This window comes from Lemur catta, chromosome 3, assembly GCF_020740605.2.
Source record: "Lemur catta isolate mLemCat1 chromosome 3, mLemCat1.pri, whole genome shotgun sequence".
Lineage (NCBI taxonomy): Eukaryota > Metazoa > Chordata > Mammalia > Primates > Lemuridae > Lemur > Lemur catta.
In genome coordinates this window covers 125140161-125167968 of record NC_059130.1, presented here as the reverse complement: position 1 = coordinate 125167968, position 27808 = coordinate 125140161, and the positions used below count along the sequence as shown (strand labels likewise).

The 27808-nt window shown below is 60.6% G+C and overlaps 1 protein-coding gene across 1 annotated transcript in view; it reads left to right on the top strand.

Annotated features, from left to right (window-relative positions):
- PRDM16 (PR/SET domain 16) overlaps nucleotides 1–27808 on the top strand; it is a 309045-nt gene that overhangs the window by 73998 nt on the left and 207239 nt on the right. The window contains exon 2 of the mRNA XM_045548704.1: nucleotides 25877–26202. Within this exon, the coding sequence (XP_045404660.1) occupies nucleotides 25877–26202 (326 nt within the window). The remainder of the gene's footprint in view (nucleotides 1–25876; nucleotides 26203–27808) is intronic.

Sequence of the window (27808 nt, the reverse complement as noted above, 5' to 3'; positions counted from 1 at the left end):
ATTTACGCTGATTAACAGTCGTATGCTGCGTAAACACCAGCTGAATATTAAACTCGTACCATTGAGAAGCGCGGGACGCGAAGGAATATAGAAAATGCAGTAAGTACACAGCTTCCATAACTAGTAATTATATTAATAACATGCGGCACTTGTCTCACAAAATTCCCATCAGTGTGTGCAGGTCTGCGCAGAGCCCCGCACTCCGTGACTGGATTCCGCGTTTCCAGGGAGAGCCCTCGCGGGCGCCACGTTACAGAGAGCCACAGCTTCTCGAGCAATTAGGCTCGTGACAGAAAATAAAGTGAAATCAGCCCAGGGACGTCTCCCCCTCCAACCCCTCTCCTGACCCCGAGCCCCTTTGTCTGTGAGTTTCTGTCGTTAGAGCCGCCGGGTCCCACTGGGCCCTGCCGTTGTTTTCCCGTGTGCACCGCGGGGCTGTCACCGGGACCTGCCAGGGCCGGGCTGTGACGAGTTGTTAGGATCTGCCATGGTGATCCACCACCGCGTCCCTAAACAGGCTGTCACTGCGGGCTGGGGTGGGAGTGGCATGGCTCTGGTCCCAACTGGGTGGGCAGTTGCAGGAGGGGACAGAGCTGTCACTGCTGTGGCACATTCTCTGGGAACAGCTTTGAACTTCCGGGAGAAAGATGCTGGAGAGGGGTGATGGGAGAACGGGGTGGGGGCTGCTCCTCCACGCACAGAGCTGCGGGCCTCAGGATGGGCCTTCTGCACCCCCAGTCTCCTGACCCCTGTCTCCGGTCTTGGGTGGCTGGGAGGGGCTTTCTGCCCCTTGCCCCTCCCACTGCCCCACGGCCCCACCTGGTTCCCTGGTGTTCTCCAGGCCCCCAGCTGGTGCAGGTAGCCATGAAGGAAGGTGGCCTGGCTGAGACGGGCCGTCCCCGCTAGTCCACAGGCCATGCGGCCCCTCACGGCTGGATCCCCACAGGACGGTGGGCGGGAGCCGGGCAGGGCAGCGGGTGACACTTACGGAAACTGCTAGGAAGACCTCTTTGCTTCATACGGAGGGGAAAAATCAGTCTCAGCAAAAGAAAAAGAGACTAAAACCCCGTCTTACACGACAAAGCAGAGTGCCAGGCGCAGTCTTCCGCTCACGGGATGAATGGGGGTTTTGTGTGAATCCTCCCCGACCCTGTGGGCGCAGGGGCCTCGTATCAAGCTTGGGGTGGGCTCCACACTGGCCCCACGCTCTGGGGGGCAGCCTGGCATCCCCCCAACCTCTCCGGGGCTCCAGGCTCTCCATGAAGGACCCCACATGGGTGGGTCCCGCTGTCCCTGCTGACTTCCCAAGGGAGGGCCCTGGGGGACACTTTTCTCCAGAGGCGCCCAGAGCTCGCCTGATCTCTGGCCAAGGCAGGTGGGGGACTCGGCCCCCAGCTCCTTTCTCAGAGGGTTTTGAAAGAAAGTAAAATAAGGGAAAGAAAACGCAGGCGGCTCTGCGGCCGCCCCCGGTCAACGCGGCTCACTGTCCGCGAGGACTGTGGCTCGGGTTGGGGCGTGGTGCCCGCGGTCTGCACACACGGTGCATGGGCCGGGGGGGCTCTGGGGAGAGGAGAGGGCCCCCCCCCCGCCCCGTTCCCAGCACACTTGCTCCTGCCGTCCTTCTCCTTCCTCCTCACCCGGACGCGGCCCCCGCGTGGGCCCTGCCTTCCCAGCTCCTGAAAAATGAGACCTTTGCAAACGGGGCCGTTTTCCACTTTGCAAAATGCGCTTGTGTTTGGGGGAGCAAACGTTTCGTCTTTTATTTAAATAAAAGGCTGCAGGGGTTGGGTAGAGCTCAGCCCGACCTCCGCTCAGGGACAGGCGGCTTCTGCCGTTCCTCTCCCTGACCCTGCAGCGCGGAAGCCGGCCCATACCCTCGTCTTCCTCTTCAGAGCCGTTTGGTGTAATGGATTTCTTTAAATTAATAATGCGTAGAAGGAGATTTACAACACATTGCTCGAATATTGTCTCTGCCTTTTATTCATGCATTTGTCACTGTGGCCTCTAATCGAGGTGCTCAGAGGAGGGATAAATTATGAAGAGAGAAAACAGCTCTGTCATAATCTGGGACCATTTGCAAATTCATCACCGCTATTCCTGGGGAAGGAGACAGAGGAGTTGACAAACACCCCTGGGCGCTAATATATCTCCTTGATTTCCCCTCTGCTTATTCAGATAACCTACTTGGAGCCGTGATAGAACGGGGGTCCCGGCTGCCCGGAGCAACACGTGGGGGGGCCGGGCGGCAGGACAGTGGCCACGTGCTTGACGGTGGCCGTTTGAATTTTCACTGGGATGGGTTGACTTCAGGTGACTTTGGGGGGATGACTGTTGAGGGGAATGATCGAAGGTGATTTCTACGGCAAATCCTCCCCCTGCAGAAGAAAAAGTGGCCATTGTGTCTGTGCTTGTGGCTGGATTTAAGTCAATGGCTGTCATTAAAAAGAATTGACCCAAACCCAAATCAATACCCCCCAAAAGAAGGACAAAATGTCTTTCCAGTTTGGAGGGATTTTGTTGTTCGCGCCCGGTGGAGGCAGAGGCCGTGTTTGGGGGAGGCGCTCACCCCCCTCCTCCTGCCCCCCAATGATTTTTAACAGACAGGACCCGGGAAGGGGGGACAAAGATGGTTTTTAATGGACAGGCTCCGGGAAGGGGGGAATTTTCCCCCAGATCACACAGGGTTGGACCGGTTGGTCCCAAGAAGCCCCCAGGCTCTGCGCGGCTCCCTCGGCCACCTCTTCAGGCAAGAGCCAGAGCCTGCTGGGCACCGGGCGTGGTCCTAGCGCGGGTGGAAGCAGAGGGGTCAGCTCCGCTGGGGCCTCAGCGGACACCCTGTGGCTTCAGGCCCAGCCAGGGGTGTCAGCCCTGGGGCAGCCCCCCGCTGCCGCGCTGGGGACCTGTGGAGTTTGTGTGGCCGTGGTGCCAGTGACAGCCTGGATGGCACCTGGGCCGGGACAGTGCCGGGGGCCGCGAGGGAGGTGACCACAGAGCAGAAGGGTCACCCGGCAGTGGCCCAGCTGGAGCAGGTCCTTGGGGAGGGGCCAGGTTAGCAGATGAGAATCTAGCACATCCAGATGAATTTGAATTTCTGATAAACAGCACATGGTCTCTTAGTACACGTGTGTCCCAACCGCGGCCTGCGTGTTCTTTCATTTATTGCATTTATGTCACTTTATTGATTAAATCCATGGCATTGGACCTGGAGCCCCCCCCAGGCCCCGCCTTTCTGGGACCCCATGTGAGGAAAAAAACAAAAACCAAAACCCAAACCACACAAAGCTTCTGAGGAGGGGCACCCTTGTGTCTCCCGAACACAGACCCTGGCTGGGTGCTGTTGGGTGGGATGAGACCCTGGCGGGCAGAGAGCAGGGTGCAGGTGACAGAGGAAGCTGGGGTCACGGATTACAGGAGACCGTGGGGGTGCTGGGCCCCGTGGGTGGGCGGAATGGGGGCCAGCCCGGACTCCTGGGAAGCCCCCTGGTCCCGCCCCGCTGGAGGGGGAGACTTAGCAGCAAGTGCTCCAGAGAGGCTGTGTGGCCGGCCCAGATTTGGGACGGCCCCGGGACGACTCTGATGTGGGCGGGAGCCCTGGGGACGCTGACACCACGGGACGTGCCGTGGTCCCCTCCCTGGGGGGCACATCAGCTCCAGCATCCAGAACCCCCTTTTGTTTTCACTTGAACTTTGCTTTTGATGGACGTTATAATGTCTATATTATAAAAATCGTAAATTCATAAATTATAAAAATAACAAGTGCTCATTGTAGAAAATACCGAAAGGCACTTTGAAAACTAAAATCTCACGTCCCATCATCTGGAGATGACATTTGGTATATTTCAAGTCTCGCGTGTGCATCTTATTTGTGTACACACATGCACGTGCACACACACAAGTCACTTCTGCTGTGACACCCATGAGCTGAGGTGATGAGTCACATCCAAACTGGCCACCAGGAGACACAGCCACCTGCCACAGCTCCACGCTGGGACTGTGACCTCCCACCCTCTCACGGGCTCGCGCACGTACCGCAATTGCACAGAGATGAAACCGGCCTGGCAAAGTCAAACTCGGCCCCGTCCTTGAGGGGGGGCCATTTTCCCAAAGAGGGAACCAGACCTACGTGTCTTTTGTTAAAAATGTACTACGATTATTTAAACTGGAGGTCATTAAAATATCAAAAATCTAAATGTAACTGAATGTAAAGTAAATTTAAGAAAAAATAAAATTTTAATTTAAATTATTTTTTAAGACACGTCTTTTTCACCTGTGCCTAAGTCACTGATATTTTTGCTGAGTCACTGGAATTTTAAAATCTGCTTTTCTTCAAATACTGAGAAGGCGCCAGGACTTTAGTCTTGTCGTAATGGGCTTGGCCAGCTTTTATGGGGCAGGAGGACGCTAAGCTTAGGGTTTGTTAGAGACTTTTCTTTAAAAGGTACAGAATGCTGCCCCCCCCCAGTCTGCAGCCCCCACCCGGGGAAGCCCCCAGACGGCCCAGAGACCTCACGCTTGGGGCCCCGGAAGCAGAGCATGAGGCAGAGGTACCTGCAGATACCGAGCACCGAGCCTTGAGGTGTGTCCCTGTCCCCCCATCCCGTGGCTGTGCGTGTGGGAGTGTGGCCATGAGACAAAGTGCTGCAAAGTGTGTGTCTTAAACAACAGGCACCTGTGTCCTGCTTTCTGGGGGAGAAGTCCCAGGCCAAGGTGTCCAGGCTCCTCCGGAGGCCTCCCCGGGCTTGGAGATGCCATCCTCTCCCCGTGTGTCCCGGTCTCTTCCGACGAGGACAGCAGCCCTGTTGGATTGGGGCCCACCTGTCTGACCTTGTTTTAACTTAATCGCCTCTGGAAAGACCCCTCTCCAGACAGTCCTGTGTTGCTGTCTTGGTGGGGATGTCCAGCTAAGAATTTGGAAGGGATGCAGTGGCCCATCTTAACAGGCAGTGGGGGGGGGCGCAGGGGCATGGGGACGAGGACCCTGACTCGCAGCCCAGGTTGCCTTCATGCTGCGCTGGGGGCTGCTCAAGGTCAAGGCTTGCCAAGGGGCTGCCGGGCTCCTGTACCGGCCATTGGAGTGGGCTGGGGTGAGGCCAGCATCTGGACTCAGACGACACGCAGGACACCAGTTAAACCTAAGTTTCAGATGCACCGTGAGTACTTTTTAGTGTAAGTATATCCCAAATGTTGCACAGAGTATACCCAGCACGGCTCCACTCTGGACACTGTGCAAGAACCTGCAGGAATTGCCCTGGCTACTTGCCCCAGCTTCGGGGTGGGGGTGGGGGTCTGTTCTCACTTATACTTGCGGATGGGGTAGCCAAGGCTCAGAGAGGTTAAGCTCGCTGCCCAAGGCCGCACAGCCAGTAAGAGCCTGAGCCCGGGCTTGAGCCCTGGGCTGTTTTTCAGGCAAGATCTGTTAGTCTGTGGCTTTCATTCCTTTATCTCCCCGTTCCCTTGGCTACGCTGCTCGGCTCCGTTGAGACCCAAAAAGGAAGAATCGTGGAGCGAGTGGGGGCCCCTCCTGACGTGCAGGGTCCCCTTTCGCCGTCACCGAGCCGGGAGATGGTGGCCGGAGTGGACCCTTTGTTGCTCAAGGCCCCCGTTTCAAGGAGGACAGAGGCTCGCCACGGGCAGCTGACAGGTGAGGGGAGGCGAGTGGGAAGGCGGCCAGCGCTGAATGTTCCGGCAGAACAGAACGGTTTTCAAAGTTTCTCAAAGGACGGCAAAGGAGCGCCTCAGAGCGCACCAGAAAACACATAAAAACACGCTCGAAAGTGCTCAGGGAAAAGTTTATTTGAAACTTGGCCCCGGAGCCGGCGAGGGCTCTTTGTGTGCCGGTCACAGCCGCACCAAGCACAGACGAGGTGGTTTCCCACATCTTGTCAAAGGACGGCATTTCCTCTCTCCTTTCTCCTCGAGCTGATTAGCGGCCGGGCCGTGGCGTGAGGAGATGTTGGGGGTAGGAAAATGGGGGTCATTTTGGAAAACCTCTTTGTGGATGGGTCGGGAATGGAGAGAAAATGAATAGTTATAAGCTCATTTCCATAGAAACTGTCTCATTATCATGCGGGCTGCCCGCGGCCGAGGCAGGGCTTCCTGCCAGCCAGCGGCTCCACAATTAAGTGTCCCCTGCCCGCCCGGGCGGGAGGAGCCGGTCAGCAGGCCCGGCCGCGGGCAGCGGCCAGATCCTTTCTCTGGAAATATCGGAGGCCGGTGGAGATGGCGCTGGGAGTCACGGGCGGCACCATCCCGCTTCTGAGCAGGTGCCGGCGGGTCTTGCTCCGTTTACAGGGTCTGGCGGTCGCCTCGGTTCGGGTCTTTCCTGCCCCCGCAGGCGCAGGTCTCCGGGCGCCCTGAACACGCTAACAAAAGCCACAGGGACAATTCGGTTTGGAATTGCTTCCTTGTTGGTGCCCTCTGTGCTCCTCCCACACGCGGCCCTGCTCCCGGCACTCTGTCCGGGCCCGGGCAGGTCCTTCCGGCCCCGGCCCCGAGACCCGCGCCCACGCACGAGTGACCGCGGGAGCCTCCCCCAGGGCTGGCTTGTTTTAATTGTGGTGGGACACGCACGATGCAGTATTTGTCACTTTAACCCTCCGCCAGGGGCAGGGTGCCGTTGGTGGCATTGAACTCCCCAGGGCCATCTCCACTGTCCCCCGAGACCCTCTCGTCAGCCCCAACAAAAGACACCCGCCCCAGCCCTGGCCCCCCCATGCTGGCTTCCTGGCTGGCTTGTGTCACTGAGAGGGAAAAGCCATCCCAGGGAAGCAAAACTGACCTGAGCCCCAGCAAGGTCCCCAGGCCGGGACTCTGCCCCCTCTGGCCCCCTCTTCCGCCGGATTGTCAGGGCCCCTTCCCCGGCCTTGTGAGAGGCCTGGTCCTGGCTCAGAACATGCCCCGGCTCCCTGGAAGGGAACAGCGTGGGGAGGGCAAACAGGGGGCCGTGCCTGACTGAAGCAGCGAGATTTTCCTGTGAATCAGGAACAACGCGTGATGCAGGAAACGTGGGGTCAGGCCGCGGTGTGCCGGCTGCACCCACTTCTCATTTATCCCTCGGGGTCGCCCATGAAGTAGGGACTTAGGTGTCCCTCTTGTGCAGCCCAAGAAATGCAGGTAGCCAGAGGCCAGGGGTCGAGGGTCAGAGCAGCCCCTGGCAGCTAGAATGTCTCGGGAGAGGGGGTGTGCGGACGTCCCTGGCAGCGGCCCTCTTGCCAGAGTCACTGGGCACCACGACCGGGCCCCAAACTGGGTGATCAGCTGGAGGGAGAAGCCTGCAAGGCCGGCACAAGCCCCAGCCCCAGCAGGCCTCCCGCACCACCCGGCCCGGGCAGGTGTTCCGTATGAAGCTGTTAAGCAAAATCAGTCAGACTCACGGGGGTGCAGGCCCTGGGCTTTGGTGCCAGAAAGCCCCAGAGGAGCGGCTGAAACAGCAGAAACGAGTCCTCTTGCGGCCCTGGGGGCCAGAGGTCCCAGGTGAGGGTGTGGGCAGGGCTGGTGCCTCCCGAGGCTGCGGGATGGGGGGTCTGCCCTGGGCCCCCGGCCTGTGGTGGTTTGCTGTGTGTGGAAGCATCACCCCGATCCCCGCTTGTGTGTCCACACGGTGGTCCCCCTGTGTGTGTCTGGACCTCCCTCCTTATGAGGACACGGTCACACTGGATTAGGCACCCACCATACGATGACATGACCTCGTCTTAACTAATCACATCTGCAATGACCCCAGCTCCAAAGGAGGTCCGTTCTGTGGCACTGGGGTTTGGACATTGACGTGTGAATTTAGGGGGGATGGTTCAGCCCATGATAAGGGGTAATTGCCAGGTTCATCCTACACGGCACCGTCTTTCTCAGGGAGCCCCCGGGGGAGGCTGTGCCCTCCCAGGCCTTGGCCCTGGAGTCCGGGAGATGCCGGGGCACGTGGAGGCCGTGTGTGGACATGTGCCCCCGTCCCCACAGGGCAGGCTGTGCTGCGCCTGTAGCACTGCCCACCGCACCCTGAAACCTGTGTCTTCCTCGGACTTCCAGAGGCCACCGGCTCGAGAATGACATGCCACTCAGACGTTCGGCCAGTAGCTTAAGTATAATGTATGATAAACGAAGGAGACCATTCTGTTTTTGTGGTTTCTAAGGTTTGAAAAGCGATTTAAAATAATTCCGGGTTGTCTCAGGGTTGTCGAACGGTGCAATAGGCAATTTGAGAAAACAAAGCTTTGTAAACTGAAGGATTTTCCCTTCTGGTTTCCAATTTTTAGAAACATGATCGATGTCAGCTGGCCAGGTTGGGGCCGGCAGCTTCCGGGAACGGTTTTCCAGCTCGCGGGGCCCAGGTGGGGGCCTTGGCGGTCAGGGCTTCGGGGCTGCGGCCACTGTGCCCAGCGAGAAATTGGAAACGGACTCGGGGTCTCCCTTCCCTCGCCCTCCACCCGAGAGCAATCCGAACGCGCTGCTGGGCGGACAGAAAGCGTCCGGACGGCAGCGCTAAGTGTTTCTGGATCGTGCGGCGACGGAGCCTGAGGGATTGCTGGCTAAACGCGGGCGGCAGGTACGGGGCTGCAAGAGGCGCGGGCCGGTGAGGCCACTGCGAGAGAAATGAGGCCGTGGCCTCGCACGGTCACGGGATGAGGCGTCTCAGCAGCCACTGTGGGGGTGGCGGGCTGTGTCGGGTGGGCCTGGGGCGGGGCCATGGCGTGCTCCCCCCACCCCGAGCCCTCACTGTCAGGCCATGGGGGCCAGATAGGCCGGCCCCGCTCCCGAGCTGCAAGGCTCACTCTCCAGCCTGCCCGGCCCAGGCTGCTGGCCACCCGGCATCGGTCGTCTTTGATTGGCCGGTTGGCAGCTCTCCGTGCCAGGTGACCTGGCACTTCAGGAAACCTCAGATGTGCCCTATTTGGGTGCATAACGGAAGCACCAGGGCCCCGCCCCGGCCCTTCCTGCAGGAGACTCAGCTGCAGGCAATCTGCTGGGATGATCACTCACCTGTGCTTGGGGATGGGCCTCACCTGGGCTTGGGGATGGGGCCCAGCCTCCTTCCCCAGTGGCCACACCTCTCTTGTCATCCAACGCTCAGGAAAATGCAGGTTGAGCGAGTGCCTCGGACAGGGGCTCCCTGAGTGTGGGGGGGGCAGGGTGGCCGGACGAGCCCCTCCTGGCCCCTGGCCCTTCCTGTGCCCGGGTCTGAGTGGTGCACAGGAACCTCACCTTGCTTTCCGTTTGGCTGAAATTCATTAACTGCCAGGAAATCATGGATTTCCAAGCCCAGCTTTTTCCACAGCGCTCTGCTTAGCCGAGAAAATCAAATTGATGCAAGTGAGTAATGAGAAACAGCCCCCGAGCCCGGCTGAGAGGAGGGCTCTGGCGGCGGGCGCTGTGGAGGCCACGTCTTGATGCCCACATGGGTGCAGGGAGGCGCCTGGCCACGGCCAATCCTGGACAAGGGGGACCGGGGCACCGGCCAGGTCACAGCACTGCTGGGTGACCAGCTGTGCCTGCTGAGCCAGCTTGTGAATGGGGCCTTCCCAGGGACACCGCCCGGGGGGACCCTTCACTGGTGGCCTTGGAGGTGCAGGTGCCCCTGAGGGGGGTGTGTCTGAGCATCACCGTGAGCCTCCCTGCCCGGCCTCCCCGACTGCGAGGCTGATCCCAAGCCTCCCACTCCCCAGCCCGCGTGTGCCGGTGGTGGGACAGAGAGGGTGCCAGGTGGGAGGGGTCGAAGCGGAGGTGGGCCTGGGCCAAGCTCACCCTGTAGAGTGGAGGTATCACGTGGCCGACCCAAGCTGGGTGCTGACCACGTGCCCAGGCCGGTTAGAAGCCCATTTGCTCCCGTTCAGTCATTCGATGCTCACCGGGGCCCCACGAAATAGGCACTGTTGTTACCCTGCTGCATAGATGCTGCCATGAGGCCCAGAGACCTCAAGGCACTTGCCCGAGTACACACAGCTCCTAGGGAGATTCAGTGAGTGAATGAAGAAAAGACCCAGATTATACCTAGTGAGGGCTCAGTGGGTGCTGGTCTACACCACCACTACTACCACCAGCAAGCTAGAGAGAGTGATTTCCCCAACTATATTACCCAGAGAAAAATAAAGGAGAAGGAGTCCAGGGAAGCCTTCATCCCCGCTGGGCCTCCGGCCGTGTACAAAGCCCAGAAGCTGCCCTTTACGTGAGAGGAATTTCTGAAAACAGCCTCATCCAAAGCCAGTTCTGAAATTTGTCGCTGGCAAAACCCGAAGCCGCTCCCAGTTCTCGGGGAATTCAGGCCACGGCCGCAGCGTCGGCGGGTGCGTTTGGGGACAGGAAGGCCCTGCAGTTTGGGGAGGTCAGTGTGCCGGTCCCCGGGGGGTCACGTTCGTGTTCAGGTGCACCAGGGTGTGCCGGGTCCCCGTGGTGAAGCCGCCCCGGCACAGCAGGCCCCCCTCCCCTCGCTGCCGTGTAGTCGCCCGCGGCCCCGGCCCGGCGCCCCCTCCACTTTCTGGGAAACGCAGTCCCAGCGTCACATAAGTGAGCAAGTGGCTATTTCCAGTCTTGCAACAGCCACCATGAAAGGAACAGGTGGGAAGATTGTGGGGACTTGTAAATTAGTTGCTAATGAGGAAAATTAGGAAATTTGCTGAGGCATAAAGAATGAGAAGGAAGACAAATTGTCCCCACCCCCGTTCTTGCAAACCGGTCAGAGCGGCCTGAGATGCGGGCCTGACGTGCAGGTTCATGCAGAGAAATTGGTTGAAAGTGGGGAGATGATTAATTGGATTAATGTGCAGAATATGGTTGAAGTATGTCAGGGGATGAAGGGGGCACGGGCCGTGTTTCCTGGGCCACCTGCCCCCTGCCCGGCCGGGGAAGTGGTCTGCAGACGTGGCCTCCCTGAGTCCCCAGAAGGACGTGCAGGTGGCCACACCACGCCCCTTCCACAGAGGAGAAGTCCCAGCTCCTCCGAGAACCGGCGGTTGCTGCCCATGCCCCGTCCCGGCAGCACTGACCCCGGCCCCACTGGGATGCAGGTTTAGGACCCGTGCAGGGGACACAGTGCTGTGGCCCTCCGTCAGTGAGTCCCCTCCCTGTAGGACGGAGATCCCACGGTCTGTGATGTGCTGCCCCCGCCAAGAGGGCCAGTGACAGCCCATGCTGTCCTTGCCGTGCCCCACTGCCCTGACGCTGAGTGAGTGGGTCCCATTGCTCCCGCCTACCCGAACCCCGGGTCTGGGATGGCAGGAGGAACCAAACGTGTCAGGATTCTATGTCCCTCTTGGACCCTCCGGCTCAGCCCTGCTGTTCCGAACACACAGGACCAAGACACGACTTTACACACTTTATCGGGGGCTGAGGAGACACCCCCTCGCCCTGCGGAAGCCATCTCCCCTCTGCTTTTTCAGGGCGCCGGGGTGGGGAGACACTGGCAGGGGCTCCTTGGATGGGATCTCCGGCCTCAGTTTCCTGATCTGGAAAATGGAGATAGTAGGAGGCCCTGCTGCAAGGGTCGGCGTCAGACGGACGTCAGACAGGCAGCCCCCGCAGGAAGCAGGTGCTGGGCCTGCAGCCGGGGGTCTCTGGGCGGCAGGGAGGGCCGGCCCAGCCCCGGGTCCTCCCTCGCCCTGGGCCCTCTCCCCCGGCCGCCGTGTCCACGGGCCGTGCTCGGGTCAGTGGCGAGCTAACGCCTTTGTCAGGGTGATTAATAGTGCCGGGGACTGTCGTTAATTCACTGCCTAATGACTGCGGCCGGCGCGCTCCGAGTAATCGGGTGATGTATGTGGGGAGCGCGCACCTCGTGGCAGAGGTGAAAATCATTTCGACAAGTCAAATATTGTCACAGGGAACAAATGGCTCTCTCTGTTAATAAAAATTAATGAATTTTTTTTCTTTCTTCCTTTTTTTTCTCACCACTGGCCTGCTAAATGAGGCTGCAGAGGGCTGGCGGGGGCAGGACTGGCGAAGTGATGGCTTGATCCGATGGCCGAAACTTCAGCGTCTTTATCAGGGCGGATGCGGGCGAGGCCAGGGCGGCGGGGACAGGGCTGAGCGGGAGGCCCTCCTGGGCGGGTGCAGAGGGCGCCCCCCAGTCCTGATGGGGCGAGGACCCCCCAGGGGGACGCAGCTGCCCTGCTCTCTGGCCCAGAGGAGAGTGGTACAGCCCCGGGCTGATCTCACATCCCCGGAATCCCCCCTCTGCCCCGTCATCCTCCGGATGAGTGTCGGGGGAAGCTGGTGCTGGGTGAACCCCCAGCCCAGGTGGGTCTTCTTGGCCCCAAAGAGCTGGGGCACAAGTGGCACCACGTCCCCTGGAGCACCCAGGTAGCCCCCAGCCCGGCTGCAGAGGGCTCGGCCTCTGCGGCCCCCAGCCCCGGGCTGGTGGGCGCCGGGCAAGGCAGGGAGGTGGGGCCTGGGGGGCAAGGCCGAGCCCTCCATGGGCCCCCCACCATCATGCAGAGCCCCAGTTCTCTCCGCTGTTCCAGAGCCCAGCTGTGCCTCCCGAAGCTCAGGCTGAGGGTCCCTCCCAGCAGAGCCACTGCAGGTCCCTGGAGAAGCCGGGGTGAGGGCAGCCCGGCCCCAGCAGGAGTCCACGGGCCTCGCCCTCTGCCTCCCGATTTTCATTAGGGGCAACGTGTGTTTGGTGCGGCGTGACCTGCTCCGGCCTGTGAATGGCAGCCTCGGGCCCGGGTGGTTGGTAGGCACCGCACCGGCGAGATAAATAGTCTATAAATAGCGTGTGGCGGTTGTCACGGCGTTTGCTCAGCGTTTAACCTGCTCCTGCTCCCTGCGCTGGGCCAAGGGAGGCGACGGGGAGCAGAGAACAGAAACCACGGAATGAGCTTTCCTTCCCGAACCTGCCGCTGAGCGTCTCACCCTCAGGTGGCCACACAGCCTCCCACAGGGCCCCCCGCCAGGTGTGTCTCCCCAAACCCTCTGCATCCCCGGTGACCGGCAGCGGCAGACGTGGCCTTCCCCGGGCAGGTGGCCTTCTCCACCGCGGCCCATGTCCTTGAATCCTACTTAGAGCTTCCGAGTTCGCAGAAGCACAGGGGTGTGTTGCAGGGGGAAGGCCCTGCCCCAAAGCTGCCCTGGCCACGCGCCAAGCCCACTGCCCTCCTGCTCCCTTCTGCCTCCTGGCGGCTCTAGAGCCTTCCCTTCCTCTCTCCCTCGGGAAGGGTCCCCGGACCCGGAGACGCCCAGCACGCCTGGCTGAGGGTGCAGGAGGAGGCTGAGGGCAGAGATGACCCCGGCCTCTGTGGCCACCGGGGCCCGACACCAACCAGAACCCCGACGCCCAGCTGGGCACAAGGTCCTGCAGCAGGCCCGGCCCCGGGAAGCACATCCTGGCTAACGTGGGGGCTGCCGACAAGCAGCGGGGACCCCGTTGTCCAAGGAGCACACTGGGCGCCGCAGGAGGCTGTGAGGGTGATGAGTCGGCAGCGCCCTGTGGCTGCCGGGGCCTGTCACGGTAAGGACAGCACCGAGAACAGCCTCACCCACACGCCGGGGGTGGGGCATCGTGGCTTTGAACTCCCAGGGGTCTACAAGGTTGGACTTATTCCTGTTTCCCAGAGAGGAGGCTGAGGTCCAGGCATGTGCGTGGTCATGGAAGGGGACATGCAGGAAGGAGATCCTGCCCTTACTGGCAGGAACAAGAACCAACCAGCGTAGGGGGATGGTGGCCTTCACCTCCCTCACAGGGACCCCAGAGTGTGGACAGGGGCTGTTGGTGGGAATCTGTTCTCACTTTGGTGGAGTAGCCTATTGGAACCCCCTTTCCCGTGGGTTCTGTTGATGCCAAAAGCGCACCTCGGGGTCGGAGATGTCCGTACGCCATGTTGGTCGCAGTGCTGTTCCGCCATAGCTGACGTGTGCACCCAGCCCACGTGCACGTCGGCAAATGGGCAAACAAAATGTGGTCCATGCACACAGTGGAATATACTACTCAGCCTTAAAAAGGAAAGAACTTTTGACGCTTGCTGCAATGTGATAAGCCCAAAGGCCAGGTTACTAAGGGAAACGAGCCGGGCACAGAGACAGATGCTCATGATGGCACCTCCGTGCGGCCCTGCCGCGTAAACCCTCCTAGAGACGGAAGGTGGAACGGTGGTGCCGGGGGCTGGGGAGTTAGTGTTTCAGGGGAAAGAGCTTCAGTTTGGGAAGATGAGAAAGTTCTAGAGATGATGGTGGTGATGGCTGCACAACAATGTAAGTGTCCTTAATGCCACTGAACTGTGCACTTAAAAATGACCGAGATGGTAAATTCTATGTTAATTGTACTTTGCCGCATCAGTTTTTACACCGTACCGTGGTGTCGCTAGATCTCGGGTCTCGGGGCTGGTGCCGGTGGCCGTGTGCCCTTGACGTTTGAGGTCTGAGGCAGGAGCAGTGGGGAGTCGCGGAGGGGCTCCCCACTCAGGCCCCCGCCCAGACGTGCTTAGCACGGGGGCCAAGACTCCGAAGGAAAGCTGAGATTTGAGCAATCCGTGGGCTACCTCGCCGCCCCGGGGCTCGGGGAAGCGGTATATTAACCATTAAGGAGAGGAAGAAAAAAGGCCAAATCACATCTCTCTGAAACAAAGAGGCTTTTTACCAGGAACAAGCCTTGATAAAAATTACAGTGGCATCGCAAGTCATTCAGCGCCTGCCCGGGGCGATGGAGGCGTAAGGGTCTGAAATAGGAACGCGGCGTCCCCCGAGCATTGCACGGATAAGTAATCGTCTTAGAATAATGCATGGGCTTTGAGGAGGGCCAGGTGGCCTGGGCTGCCCATCAGAGGGCCGTGGCCCTGCGTCAGGGCCAGACCGGCTCAGAGGCCGGCAGGGGTGTTTGCTGGTAGTGGCTCCCGGACCCCGCACACCCACAGCCCCGCTGCCTGCAGGAGTAGCGTGGGTGGGTTGTAGGGATGGTCACCCCAGCCCTCCAGGTCGCTGGGGTCCCCTCTGAGCCCTGGGGCCAGCCCCTGGGGGGACGAATGGCCAGCGCCCAGCACCCCAGGCTCTGCTGCTGCTGCTAGAGCTCTGCGCTCGCAGAGGGGCGCGTCTGGGCTGTCTGTCGTCCTTGCGCCCTTGTTTCGTCATCGGTGACAGGGGTCGACCCGTAACCTGCTTGGGGCACTGAGCAGGTTTAGAACCGAGGGGCAGGTGGGGAGACCAGCAATCTCGCATCCTGGCCAGCTGCGCTTTGTCGGAACCCTCCCGCCGCGGTCTTTCTGTGAGTGTCCCCGGGCTACTGTGACACGTTACCGCACACGGGTGGCTTAAAACAACAGAAATTTATCCCGTCGAAGTTCAAGGTGTGTGCAGGGCTGAGCTCTGCTTCAGGGCCTCGGGGAGGACCCCTCCCGCCGCCTCAGTTCCAAGGGCTCCAGCCTCTGCCTCCCCCTGTCACACCGCTGCCTTCTCGTGCGTCGTGGTCTCCTCTTCTTTAAGGACCCCCGTCCTGTGGGGTCAGGGTCTGCCCTCACGACCTCTCTTAACTTGCGCACCTCTGCAAAGACGTTATTTCCAGATAAGGCCACGTTCTGAGGGACGTGGGGTAGGACTTGAACACGTTTTGTCCCGTGACACCATTCACCCGGCCACGGTCCTGAGAGCTGCCCCTGCCACCATCCTGGGTGACAGTGGGGCCGGCGGAGACTCTGCTCAGAGTCACAGGCCGGACCTGCCACTGCCGGCTGTGTTATCCTGGACTAGTCACTGAGCTGTTGCCCCAGCTCAGTGCGTGTGACAAGGACGAGCGTGTGATAGTAGCCAGGTCAGGGCTGGCAGACGGGGAGGAAGCCCTGCCTGTCTGTCAGGGACGTGGAGCCAGTGTCTGGGACCAGTACCCCCCTTCCCAGGCTCCCACAGGCCCTAATGACAATTCAGCTTCATCAGCCCCCCAGCTGGGGCTCGTCCCCCACCCTCGTCCCTGCAGGCAAGGTCCCGGCACAGGTTTGGGAATATAAACGGTGACTGATTATTATTAATATTTAGCATGTTTCCGGAAACATCTTTTCTCAGTGCTATTAATCTGCTGTGTTAATGGCGGCCACTCACACCTTGGGTGGGGAATGCCAACGAGCTGCTGTGCTGGGGGTCTCGGGGTGGGGTGGTGGCCCTGGCGGCCTGGGCAGGAGGTGGACTGGCAGCAGTGGCTCCTCACAGGGACATTTCCTGAAGTCACAACTGCTTTGTTCTTGTATCAAAGCCAACATCCAGGCTGGGCAGGACTTTCTGCGTTTACCATGGCCTGTTCAGGGCAGAAGAAGGAGAACAAGGCGGAACCTGTCAGTTCCTGTGTTTCTCTTTCCAACACCCCGTTTTCAGGACGTGGGTCTCCAGGTGTTCCTCTGTGGCCCTAGGAACCCTTGTGTTGAAGAAGGGGCTTCTTCCCGCTGGGTTACACTCCACGGAAATACAGGTGCACAGAAATCCTCTGTTAGAAATGAGAGTATCTGGCTAAGCACCGTGGCTCATGCCTGTGATCCCAGCGCTCTGGGAGGCCAAAGCAGGAGGATCACTTGAGGCCAGGAGTTCAAGACCAGCCTGAGCAAGAGCGAGATCCCATCTCCAGTAAAATTAGAAAAATTAGCTGGGCGTGGTGTCAGCGCCTGTAGTCCCAGCTACTGAGGAGGCTGAGGCAGGAGGATTGCTTGAGCCCAGAGTTTGAGGTTTTAGTGATCTATGATGACGCCACTGCCCTCTAGCCTGGGTGACAGAGTGAGACTCTGTCAAAAAAAAAAAAAAGGGGGAAGCAAGCAAGCAAAAAGAAATGAGAACATCTTATTTTTCTCTAGAAATCACCTCCTGGTTCATCTGCTCCCTGGTCAGTGGGAGCATAGACCGGCCTGGCTGAGGGGCCTCTGGTACTTTCTCTGCCTCCCTGTCCCCGGGCAGTGGTAAGCGGGTCCATTAGTTACAGCTCGAGTGGCTGCAAGGTGCTGGGGCTGGGGAACTTCATGGGGTACCCGACCCCACACATGGCACTGCTCCTGCTTCTAAGAAGGACACGAAGTGCTGGAGATGGGGCACCACCCCACTCTGGAACACTGGGCCAGGTGGGATTCCCACACGGGTGCAGGGAGGGTGGCAAACAACCAGCCCTGAAGGAGCAGCAGAGAAACCCTGCCCCCTCCCAGTGGGGGCTGAGCCAAGCAAGCTCAGGTGTTTCTTCCAGATTGACCAGTGGAGTCAAGGCAGAGCGGACTTCGAGGGTCCTACTAATGGTGCTCCACTGTTGGGGAAGGAAGAGCAGGAGGGGCAGTGAGGGGCCTGCATTCTACCTTTCCTGTGGGAACTGTCCTCAGGGTTGCCTTCACCCCTGTCCATCCACCTATCCACTCATCCATTCACCCAACCACCCATCTATCCATCCATTAATCTTTCAATCCCTCCATCCATCCACCCATCCATCCTTCCATTCATACACCCACCCACATATCCATCCATCCATTAATCTTTCAATCCATCCATCTATCCTCTCATCCATCCATCCATCCATCCTTCCATCCATCTATCCATCCACCCATCCACACATGCATCCACCCATCCATTAATCTTTCAATCCACCCATCCATCCATCCATCTATCCATCCACAACACACTCATCTTTCCACCCATCCATCCATTAATCTTTCAATCCACCCATCCATCCATCCTCTCATCCATCCATCTATCCATCCATCCTTCCATCCATCTATCCACAACACACTCATCTTTCCAGCCATCCATATATCCATCCATCCATCCACCCATCAAGCCTTGCATCCATCCATCCACCCATCAAGCCTTCCATCCATCTATCCATATATCCATCCATCCTTCCATGCATCCATCCATCCATACACGCATCCATCCATCCATTAATCTTTCAATCCATCCATCCATATATCCATCCATCCTTCCGTACATCCATCCACCCATCCATCTTTCAATCCATCCATCCCTCCACAACACATTCATCTTTCCACCCATCCATCCTTCCATCTATCCATCTACCCATCCATCCATTAATCTTTCAATCCATCCATCCTCTCACCCAACCATCTATCCATACACCCACTCACCCACCCATCCACCCACTCATCCATTTACTCTCCCACCACCCACCTGTGCCCTGTACCCCTTCTGCAGGTGTCTAGAATGGTCATCACTAAAGGCCAGGACACGTTTCTAGGTGTTTCGTCATTGCAGAGAGAACACTGTGGGTGCCGCAGGCTGGTGTTTGGGGGCTTTGGAGTCAAGACTGAACGGCTCCCAGCTCAGCTCTGACTAGCTGTGTGGACTTAGCAAGTTGTTCACTCTCCGAGCTTCACGTCCTTGACGTATAAAACGGGTGCAGTTACAGCTCTGCCTTCCTCACGGGCCCGCTGCAAGACTTAGATCCACTCCAGTGCCGGTGCCTGTTCTGCAGGCCCGGCCAGTGGTGACAGGTCTGACTAGCCTCACGCAGGCAGCAGGACCATGGAGAAGACGGCGCTCTGACCAGACCGACCTTGACTGGCTCCAGGTGCTTCCCAAGCCACGCCTGGGACAGTTCTAGAAGCGAAGGGCCATGTGGTCAACCAGGGACCAAGTTTCCTCAAAGTCCTAGGGTTGTGACTGAGGCGTTCTCTGTCCATCTTGGCCTTGCCTTTGCAGACACATTTATTTACAAGTTGGGCTAAATTAATCAGTACGTTTTAATGCTGCTCTGGGTCGGCCTGGAGAAATTTCACGCTGCCTGAAGCATTCAGGCCTTGAGCTGGGCTTTGGGGGGGGCACTTCGCGCAGTCTCGAGTGTGGTCCTGCCTCTCCTTGGCAGAGACCCATGCCCTGCAGCTGCTGCGGGTCAGCCGGATGGAGGTTTCGGCCCTGCTGGGCGGGGAGTCTTGCAGAAGACAGGAGGCCACCCCGGTGCAGGAGGCTGCAGTTAGCAGCTCTGAGAGGCTTGGCCAAGCCTTGGTTGACAGGAAATACAAGCCGGTGTCGGGAGCAGACACTCTCCCTGCCAGAGATGTGGGGAAAGAGGATGGAGACACTTACGATACTGTGGCAGTGGCTGGTCCACTTGCACCCAGTAAAAATCTCCTTTAATGACAAAACTAGCTTGTGGGGGTCTGGACCTGAAGCTTGTGGAGGCCACGTCTACACAGACAGCCAAGGGAGCCTCCGACATGGCCCTCCTGAAACATGCGGCAGATCTTCCCTCCACCCCTTGCGGCTGCCGGCACGTCTGCCAGAGCCCGGCCAGGTGGGCAGCGGTCGGAAGAGAGTTCTGCAGAGATGCGGCAGCGTTAGCAGTGATGCCTTCCTTTACGTGCCTCTGATGGGAAAAACCAACTGAAGCCCAGACTCTCCTCTCGTAGGGACCAGGGCTCCTGCAAGCAGGTGGCTGTTGGTTGGTTTTCTGTGGAGAAATGGCAAATTAACATGTCACTGTTACCACACCCCCACGATGCATCCCCAGCAGTCCCGCCTGGTGCCCACACTCCCTGGGAAAGAAGGAGATGACCACGCTTTCTCAGGCCTGTGCGGGGCCACTGTGTTCCTTCCCCGTGTGCTCCTTCCCTGTCTTCCTGGGAGCCTGCAGGGTTTGTGTGCAGAGATGTCCCTGTCATCGTTAGCGGGTGATGGGGACACTCAGAGAACCCGGCCACTTGCACTTCAGGCCGACTTGTCACTCAGCGCCAGGCTCTGTGGGCCTTGGGCCGGCCACCTGCAGTGGGACTCCCCGGGCACCATGGCTGGACCACAGCTGGAAGCCACCCAGCGTGGTGCTGCACTCCAGTGGCATTTCACGTCCACACTGTCTCCTAAGCACTCCCTGGTGTTCTCCAGGTGAGAGTGCCAGCCTCACACCGGTGTCCGGCCCAGCTAATCCCATCTGATTCCACGAGTGGCCACTTGGTACCAGCTCAGCATCCTGTGCCCGGCGCCGTCTGGCCTGGGCTGCGGCTCTGCCAGGCAGGCCCAGCGGGTCTCCCGCAAGGGACCACGGGCCTTGCAGAATTGTGAATGTTCTGGGGCCAGAGGCTGGGCAGGTGCAGAACGGCTCCAGGTGAGGGCTGCCCACGGCTCTCGGGGCACGGGAAGGGGTGGCTCATGACGCGTTGACTGAGCTCCTGACCTCAGCACAGTGGGGGGAGAGCAGGGAGGACAGGACCTCGGTATTGGTCGTCAGCCCAGATGTGTCCTTATAGAGAGTTGGGTGGCCCGGAGCTCTGGGGGCACAGTGAGTGCAGGTCCGGCCATCACTGGCCTGGCCAAGGTGAGCTTTGCCCTGTCCAGGGCGGGCACTATCTTGACTTCACAGTGAGGAGGATGCCAGCTCCGGGGGCCCAGCTGGAGCCGTCGGCCTCCCGGGAAAGTGCGGGATCTGGGTGTGGATGAGGGAGGCCGCTGCCCTCCCCAGCCTGGGGCTGCCCCAGGGTCAGGGCTCCTGGGGGCCCCGCACGCCGTGGGTGGTCGGCCACAGGACAGCACCTCGTGGGTTTCTAGTAATTAGCATTTCTAAATCCACCACAGCCTCTCATGCCAACAGCTGCCTGTCTTCTGAGAGACCAGAGAGGTTCCAGCCATCCGGACCCCCAGAAACCGGCTGAAACACGTCATGTCGGGTCACAGCCTTCTGACACTCTGTCAGCTGGTGTGAGGGGCAGCGAGGCCCCCAGAGCTCCCCCGGCGCCAGGCCCGCTAGGGGCAGGCCGGCCTGGCACCCGCGGTGTGAAGGTGGGGGCTGCCCGCACTTGGGCCTGGGCGCCATGTCCCGGGCCCCTCACTGGCTGCCCCATGGCGGCTCTGCCTGGCACCACCTCCTCAGAGGGTACAGAAGGTACGAGGTGGTCCGGGCCCGTGCTGATCTGGCACAACCTCTGCTGGTAACAGGGGAGGTTCCCAAAGCCCAGAGAGTCAGGGACGAGCTGGACCCACAGGAATGGAGGACGGGGAACGCCGGCTGCACCCCCATCTCTGGATGCCACCTTCCCGGCCCCAGCCCCTCCCCGGCCGCTGCCGGGCTGGTTTTCCCCAGCACGATAAAGAAATTAACCGATGACAGAGTGCTGGGGGTTTACGGCCTGGAGTTATCACCCCCGGGAATGTCTCTCTCCCACTAAGACTCTCGGCCTGAGGTTTTCTAGAATCTGAGACTTAAGGGAAGGGCACAGGCAGTGGCTCCGGCTATGCCTGGGGGCTGTCGGGGCCTCTCTGGTCGCCTGGCATCGGCTTTGCTTGTTTCGCCTTTTTGAAGCGGCTCCTCCCTCCCCGGGCCGGGGCGAGCTCTTCCAGCCACACGGGCCACGAGGCGTGTTCTCCCACAGACTGGCAGCGCCGTCACGCCTCGGCGCGCAGGTAGAGCAGGGAGCCGTTGCTGTTGAAGTGGGTGCTCTGTCACTGAGATTGTCACCGGGGTCACAAACAGCGGGGAGGCCCCTCTGTCCCCTCAGTGGCTCTTGTCCTGCGGGTGTGGGAGAGGCCGGGTGGCTGGTGGTCACGTGTGTGCGTTCTGTGTCCCTGGGGGTCCTCACATCCCCACGCTCAGGACGCAGAGCAGTCCCAGCCCCGGTGACAGTTCAAGTTGTCCTGTTCAGTCCCCCACACCGTGCAAAGTGCTGTCTTTTCTGTCCCTGAGGGTGGCCACTTGGCCAGTCCCTGTCCCCTCGGCTTGGCTTCTTGCTCCCAAGGGTGGCCCTGTCCGGCCACGGTGTGAAAGATGTGGAGGCGGGAGCTTGGGGGCTGCTGCCCCGCAGGCTGGGATGGCTGCGCCCCCGTGGGCTGGAGGGGGCCGGGCAGCACTGTCCTGCAGCGGGCGCTGGCGTCCTGGGAGGGCAGTGGGCCCAAGAGGCGGGTCTGAGCTCCCGGAAGGAGGCACAGGCTGTGGCCCACAGTGGCCCTGTGGACAGGTGTGTGTACCTGGCTGCTCCGGGCCCCAGAGGGCCACCCAGGGTGATGGCCCAGGTCGGCATTAGGATGCTCTGGGGGACCCTGGCGGGGCCTGGACTAGGCGCTGGCTGGGTGGGTGGTGGGCAGCCCAGCGACGCCCGCTGCCTCGTGCTCGAAGAAGGAAGGCAAGTGGGTCCCTCGCTTTGGCCCCTCACCCCACAGACGGGCAGAAGACAGCGGCTTCTCCCCACTCAGGGGCCACGTGGCTGCCGGGTCTGCAGGGGTTGTCTTGCCCGTCCTCTCTGTGTGCACGCCCAGCCACACCCGCATACCCACCATGGCCCCTGCGTTTTCTTGTGGGGCCTGCGGGTCTAATGGCTTCTCCTCAAAACCTCGCCACACGATACGGGGGAACCGCAGCAAAGCAGGTACTGAGGCAGAAACGTCCCCTCCCTCCCGCTGGCCGAGATTGAGGCTTAAACCTGCCCGTCCCACTAACAGCAGCCACAAGCTCGGGCTTCGGGGAAGCAGCCGGCGGGCTTCATAGTGCTAGTAACTGCCCTCGAGGGTGGACAGGGAGGGAGGGACCCCCTGAGGGCTGTGTGGCTGAGCACAGTGCCCCTGAGTGTGGCCTCTTCTCTCTCTCTTGACCCCAAAATCCTGGCCATAGGTTTGCTTTTGAAATGTGGCTCTCCGAGGAGACAGTGGAGGTGGCTCCTGTTCAGGGATTCTGTCCTACCTCCCGGGTGAGAGGGAGCAGACGTGTCCCCTTGTGAGGCCGCAAGAGACTCAGCCCTAAACCAGGGGTGGGGGGAGCTGGGGCTGGGCAAGCGGCTGAGGACCCCGTAGTGCCCAGCGGGTCTGTCTCCGTCCCAGCCCGGGAGCAGCAGGTCTCTTCACGTCTCTGACCCGTATCATGAGACCAAACGACAAGCGCACGTAGGTGGACCTGCGTGGGACAAGACTCCAGAAGGGGTCTCGGCACAAAGTTCACCAAGAACAGACTCGGCTGGGACCCGGCGCCGGCAGCAGGTGCTTCCTGGGCCCGCGTGGTGGCCTTGGCCCAAGGCACAGGGTGGCTCAGCTCACCTGCTGGCCACGTCCGGGCGCTTTCTCCTCCTGCTGCCCCTGGTGCCCTCCCCTCCATGCTTTTATCGTTTTGGTAGGTGTGCCCCAAGAAATTTTAGGAATGATGGCCTCTGTCCTGACCCCTAGAATGACACCCCTGCAAAACTCAAATAAAGGACGCCAGGCCTCCCGACAAGCCAGTGCACACCGTTGCCCAGCCTGTGTCCAAAGCTCACGGTCTTGGCGCTGTATTCTGACCTTGGAGAGGGCGCCAGCCAAAATGCACCTGCTGCCATGAGGCCTGGGTGGCAGGGCCTGGGGGCCTGGGCGAGAGGACGCCACTTCCAGAGCGAGCCCATCCTGCAGGCAGAGGGACCGGGTAGGCGCCTGCCGTCCCGGAGGGCATCCTGGCTGGAGCGCACGCCTTTGGGGGCTGAGCTTGAAACCCCACATCTCTGGGCTCCCCAGGGTCCATGGGGAACCTCGACATTTGTGTGGGGCCCCCCTGGAGCCTCCCAGCAGGCTCTGCTTTCTCCAGAGCATTTGGGGCTACTCTGTGCACCCTATTTTCTCAAAATGTCTTCACACCACCTAGCCCACCTCTCGCCCACCCTTGAAGAGAGAGCTCTCCCCACCCCCGCACCCCCTGCAGCAGGGGGGCAGCAGGATGGAGATCCGGGTCTTTCCTGGAGGCTGCGGGCAATCGCTTGACCCCTGTGACCGCCGGGGACGGGAGGCCGGGGACGGGAGGCCGGGCCCGCGGCGCAGACCTGCCTTTAATCAGCAGGAAGCACCACCTCTCCCCGGTGCTGCTGCTCGGCCAGTAGATTACACACGCCCTTCGAGCGCTGATTTTCCTCCAGTGGGTGAAGGGTTTTGGGAAGTAGAATTCAAACAGAAAAAGAAAATGTTTTAAAAAGGAGCCCCTGGCTGAAGACGCGCTTGGCTCCAGCAGGACTCAGAAGTGACCGGGCGCTGCTCCCCGGCAGCCCCGAGGGCAGAGGCCCCGACCCTGGCGCTAAGGGTGGCGTCGTGGGCCCCCGGCTTCCGCCCTGACTTTGCGCCCCGGCTCCGCAGCTGCCCGTTCCCAGTAACAAGGCGGCGAGTTAGCGCCCCTCCCAGTTCACCTTTATTCCTGCAGAGTCGCGGGGAGGTTTGCGGGGGGCGGGCTCCTTTCAAACCTAAACAAACGCAGATCTCTGGGGTGCAGGGAGCAGCAGCTGCAGCTCTGTCGCTGCCTCTCTGAAAGGATCCTACGAGTCGATTAGAAAGGAACCGTCGGCCACTTAAAACGTAATAATTACTCCTGCTAAATTAAATAAGTGTTGTCTCCGGGACTGCTTCCCCCCCAGACTTGGGTTTCTTTTGAAAGAAAACATCTTATTCTTCTCCGCTGATCCACGGGCAGCAGCCTGAGGAATCGGAAGCCGTTTTTCTTGTACCTGGAGGTTCTCGTCTCCCTGGAGGCTTCTCTCCCCGAGCGGCAGCAGGAGCTCGGGGGACCGAGGGGGCTGGGACACAAGGGCCAGAAGGACCCGGCCCGGTCACTTTCAGGAGTCTTCGAACCAGCGGCAGAAGCGGGGTTGGGCGGAAAGCTCCAGATGGGAGCAGGAGGCGCGGGGTGACTCGGCCACCCCGCCACCCCCGCCCCTGCCTGTTCCTCCCTCTTTCCTGCCCGTTTTAACGTTATCCAGGTGAAATTCACTCACATCACACCAAAAGTGACCATTTTAAAGTGAGCAATTTGGTGGCATGTAGCCCACTCCCCATGTCCTGCAACTGCCACCTCCGCCTGGTGCGGGGACACTCCACCACCCGCACGGAGACCCCGCGCCATAGCGGTCCCAGCCCGCTCCCCGACCCGGCCCCGCCACCTCCACTCTGTGACCCGTCTGCAGGGATTTGTCGACCCCAGGCATTTTGCAGAAACAGAATCGGAGGGTGTGTGGTCTTGTGTGTGTGGCTTCGTCCCCGACGTCACGTGTCCGGCTCACCCGGGTCATAGCAGGTGTCAGAGCTGGGCTCCGTCCCAGGCAGGATGATGCGATTCTGTTGTTTGGACTTGACACCACTTGTTTATCTTTGCGTCGCTGATGGACACGTGGCTGCTTCTGCCTTTTGGTGACTGCGAATATTCACCTGTCGTTGTCCCCATGTGGTGCTTTGGGGTGGAGGCCCGGGGCGCGGTTGCTTTCCTTACGGTCTGACCCCGTCCTCGCCCTCCCGTCCCCTCCCTGTGCCACACACTGCCCTCTGGTGTAGTTCCAGGCCGCGCTACTGTGGCACCAGACTTCTCTCAGGACAGACCCCAAGGAAGACCCATCCCAAATCAGCGAGCTGGGGACCATTTGCTCAGTCCGGTGACCTGCAGCCCCGGGGATCCCATATTCATGGCCTCAGTCGTCCTGTTCCGAGCCCGCCGTGAGGTCACAGGGAGCGTCCAGGACCCCTCGCCAAGGCCAGGGCGGCCCCCGAGGCCCCCGAGTGGTGTCCAGAGAGGCCCGGGTACAGGGCAGTAGCTCTGGGCCAATTTCACAGTAGCCCAAATTCCGAGTGCTCCTAAGAATGTAGGACACGGCTCTGTTCCCTGATTTCTGAGGCCACAGGTGACAACAGGACAGCTGGGGAGCAAGTGTGTCACCGTCGGCCCGGGTGGCCTGCTAGGTGCAGGCAGGTCCTTCCCTGTCCTCCTGAAGCAGGACCCGTCTGCGTGCCTGTGGGGGGCTGCAGGGCCCATGGGGAGGCCCAGGCTGTGCTGCCCCGTTACACACGTGGGTCCCTAGAGGAGCCTGCCGGGATCTCATCCTCAGGGGCCTCTGGCATCCAGGGAGGGTGCCTGGCGCAGGGTGGAGCCGAGGCGGCATCTCCCGGGCCGGGTTGGCAGCTGGGGGCCTTCTGGGCCTCTGTGCACCCTCGGTTCCCACAGGGCCCTGTCCCAGGAGGTCCCTGAGCCGCACACGGGCGGGGGTTGCTGCAGAGGCTGATGCTGCATTGTCTCCTTCAGGTGACGGTGACGTTGTAAATAACATGTATGAGCCCGACCCGGATCTGCTGGCCGGCCACAGTGCTGAGGACGAGACTGAGGACAGTGTCATGTCACCCGTCCCCACCAGCGAGGACTTCACCCCCAAAGAGGGCTCGCCCTACGAGGCCCCGGTCTACATTCCTGAAGACATTCCGGTCCCACCAGACTTCGAGCTCCGAGAGTCCTCCATCCCCGGGGCTGGCCTGGGCATCTGGGCCCGGCGGAAGCTGGAGGTCGGGGAGCGGTTTGGCCCCTTCCTGGTGGCGCCGCGGGCCGCGCTGAAGGAGACAGACTTCGGATGGGAGGTGAGCGCTGCGTCTGGGCGTGGCTGGTCACCGCCACGTGTCCATGTTCAGTCTGTGCACGAAGCCACTGCCCGGGCAGGGGGCTCGGTCGGGACAGCGTTCACATGTCCCACGTCCCAGCTTATTCTGTCCCGCAGCTCGCGTGCCAGGGCTCAGGAAGCATCAGGGGTCTGCGCGGGTGCCTGTCGGCCCCCCAGGCTGTGGCTGTTCTCTGCCCAGAAACGTTCGTGAGCTCGTGTCTTAATGGGACGTCCGAGAGCAGGCGGTTTCCCTCTGGCTTCACTGCCGGGGACGGCCACAGAACGTGCCCGGGGGCCACGCTGCTGCAGACGCCCGGTGCGCACCGATGCCCAGGCCTCTGCCCAGCGTCCTGGTCAGCGAGCCGCTCAGAGGAGCCCCTGCTTGAGATTAGGGACACGAGCCCCATCCTGCCAGGAAGGGACATCTCGCTGTTTAAACGTCGTGGCCATGGCCTGGCCGGCCCCAGGGTTCTGGAGCCCACGTGCTGGACCTGCCGCGGGGTTAGGAGTAGGGTGAGGCAGGTGAGAGGGCGCTGACGCCTCCGAAGGTGCTCTCAGGCCGGCTCCGAGCTGGGTAGTCCGGAGTGTCCTGCGCAGGCCACGAGGCTCACCGGGTCCAGATGTCGGAGGCTGTTGAGGTGATCTCATGCCTGGTCTCATGGGGACCAAGAGTTCCACAGAACATGCGTCCCCGCAGGCCCTGGCCAGCCGCATAGGCCAATTTTTGGCGGTATTTTTGGCAGAAGCCCTGCCTGGGCGGAAGCAGGAAAGCAAACCCAGACCCCTGCTGGGGTTTCGCCCCCCAGGGTGCTGAGCGAGACTTCAGTTCTAGGACGGAGGGGGACCCCGAGTGACTGGGCAGCCAGGTCCCCAGTAGCAAGGGATGGGGTGGGGCAGGGGTCTCGCGTCTTGTTCCACCACCTCTCCTAACCTCTCTGTGGCTCTGGAAAGTTCCCAAACTGTTCTGTGCCTCAGTTTCCTGCACAGAGTGAGGGAAGAACTCGGGTCTGCGTGTTCGCTCGTGCATATGCGTTGTCATCTCTCAACATTGCACTTGCTGTAGAAATTGCTCCCTGGAGACACGGGGTGCACAGGTGTCCCCTGAGGACCCTTGGGGGATCCCATGTCCCCAGCAGCCCTGAGCACCTTCTCTGGGGCCACCACACTTACAGCCCTGGCCAAGGGCGCCGAGGCTGCCTGGATGGGGCCACGCACGCGGCAGGGGTCAGAGGCCACCATGTCTCACAGAGCGGAGGGTGGGGTCCCAGCAGGGTCCCACAGCCGGGTGGAGTGAGGTTCCCGGTAGCTCCCGGGGTTGTGTGTGGCTCCTTGTCACAGACACAGGGGACACAGGAGCTTTTGCCTGAGCATCAGCGTAAAGCCCCACACCGTAGAGAGCTGTGAAGGGACAAAGGGACAGGTGCATGGGAGCCACCATCGTCCCACACGGTGGGAGCCGCAGCCTGACGAGCTGCTGCACGTGAGCTGGCGTGTCCCCTGGCGTCCAGAGGCGGTGGGGGAGCGGGTGGGGCTCGTGGCCGGGTCACCTTCAGGACCGGCTGGCTGGGGCCCAGGGAGCACCGGAG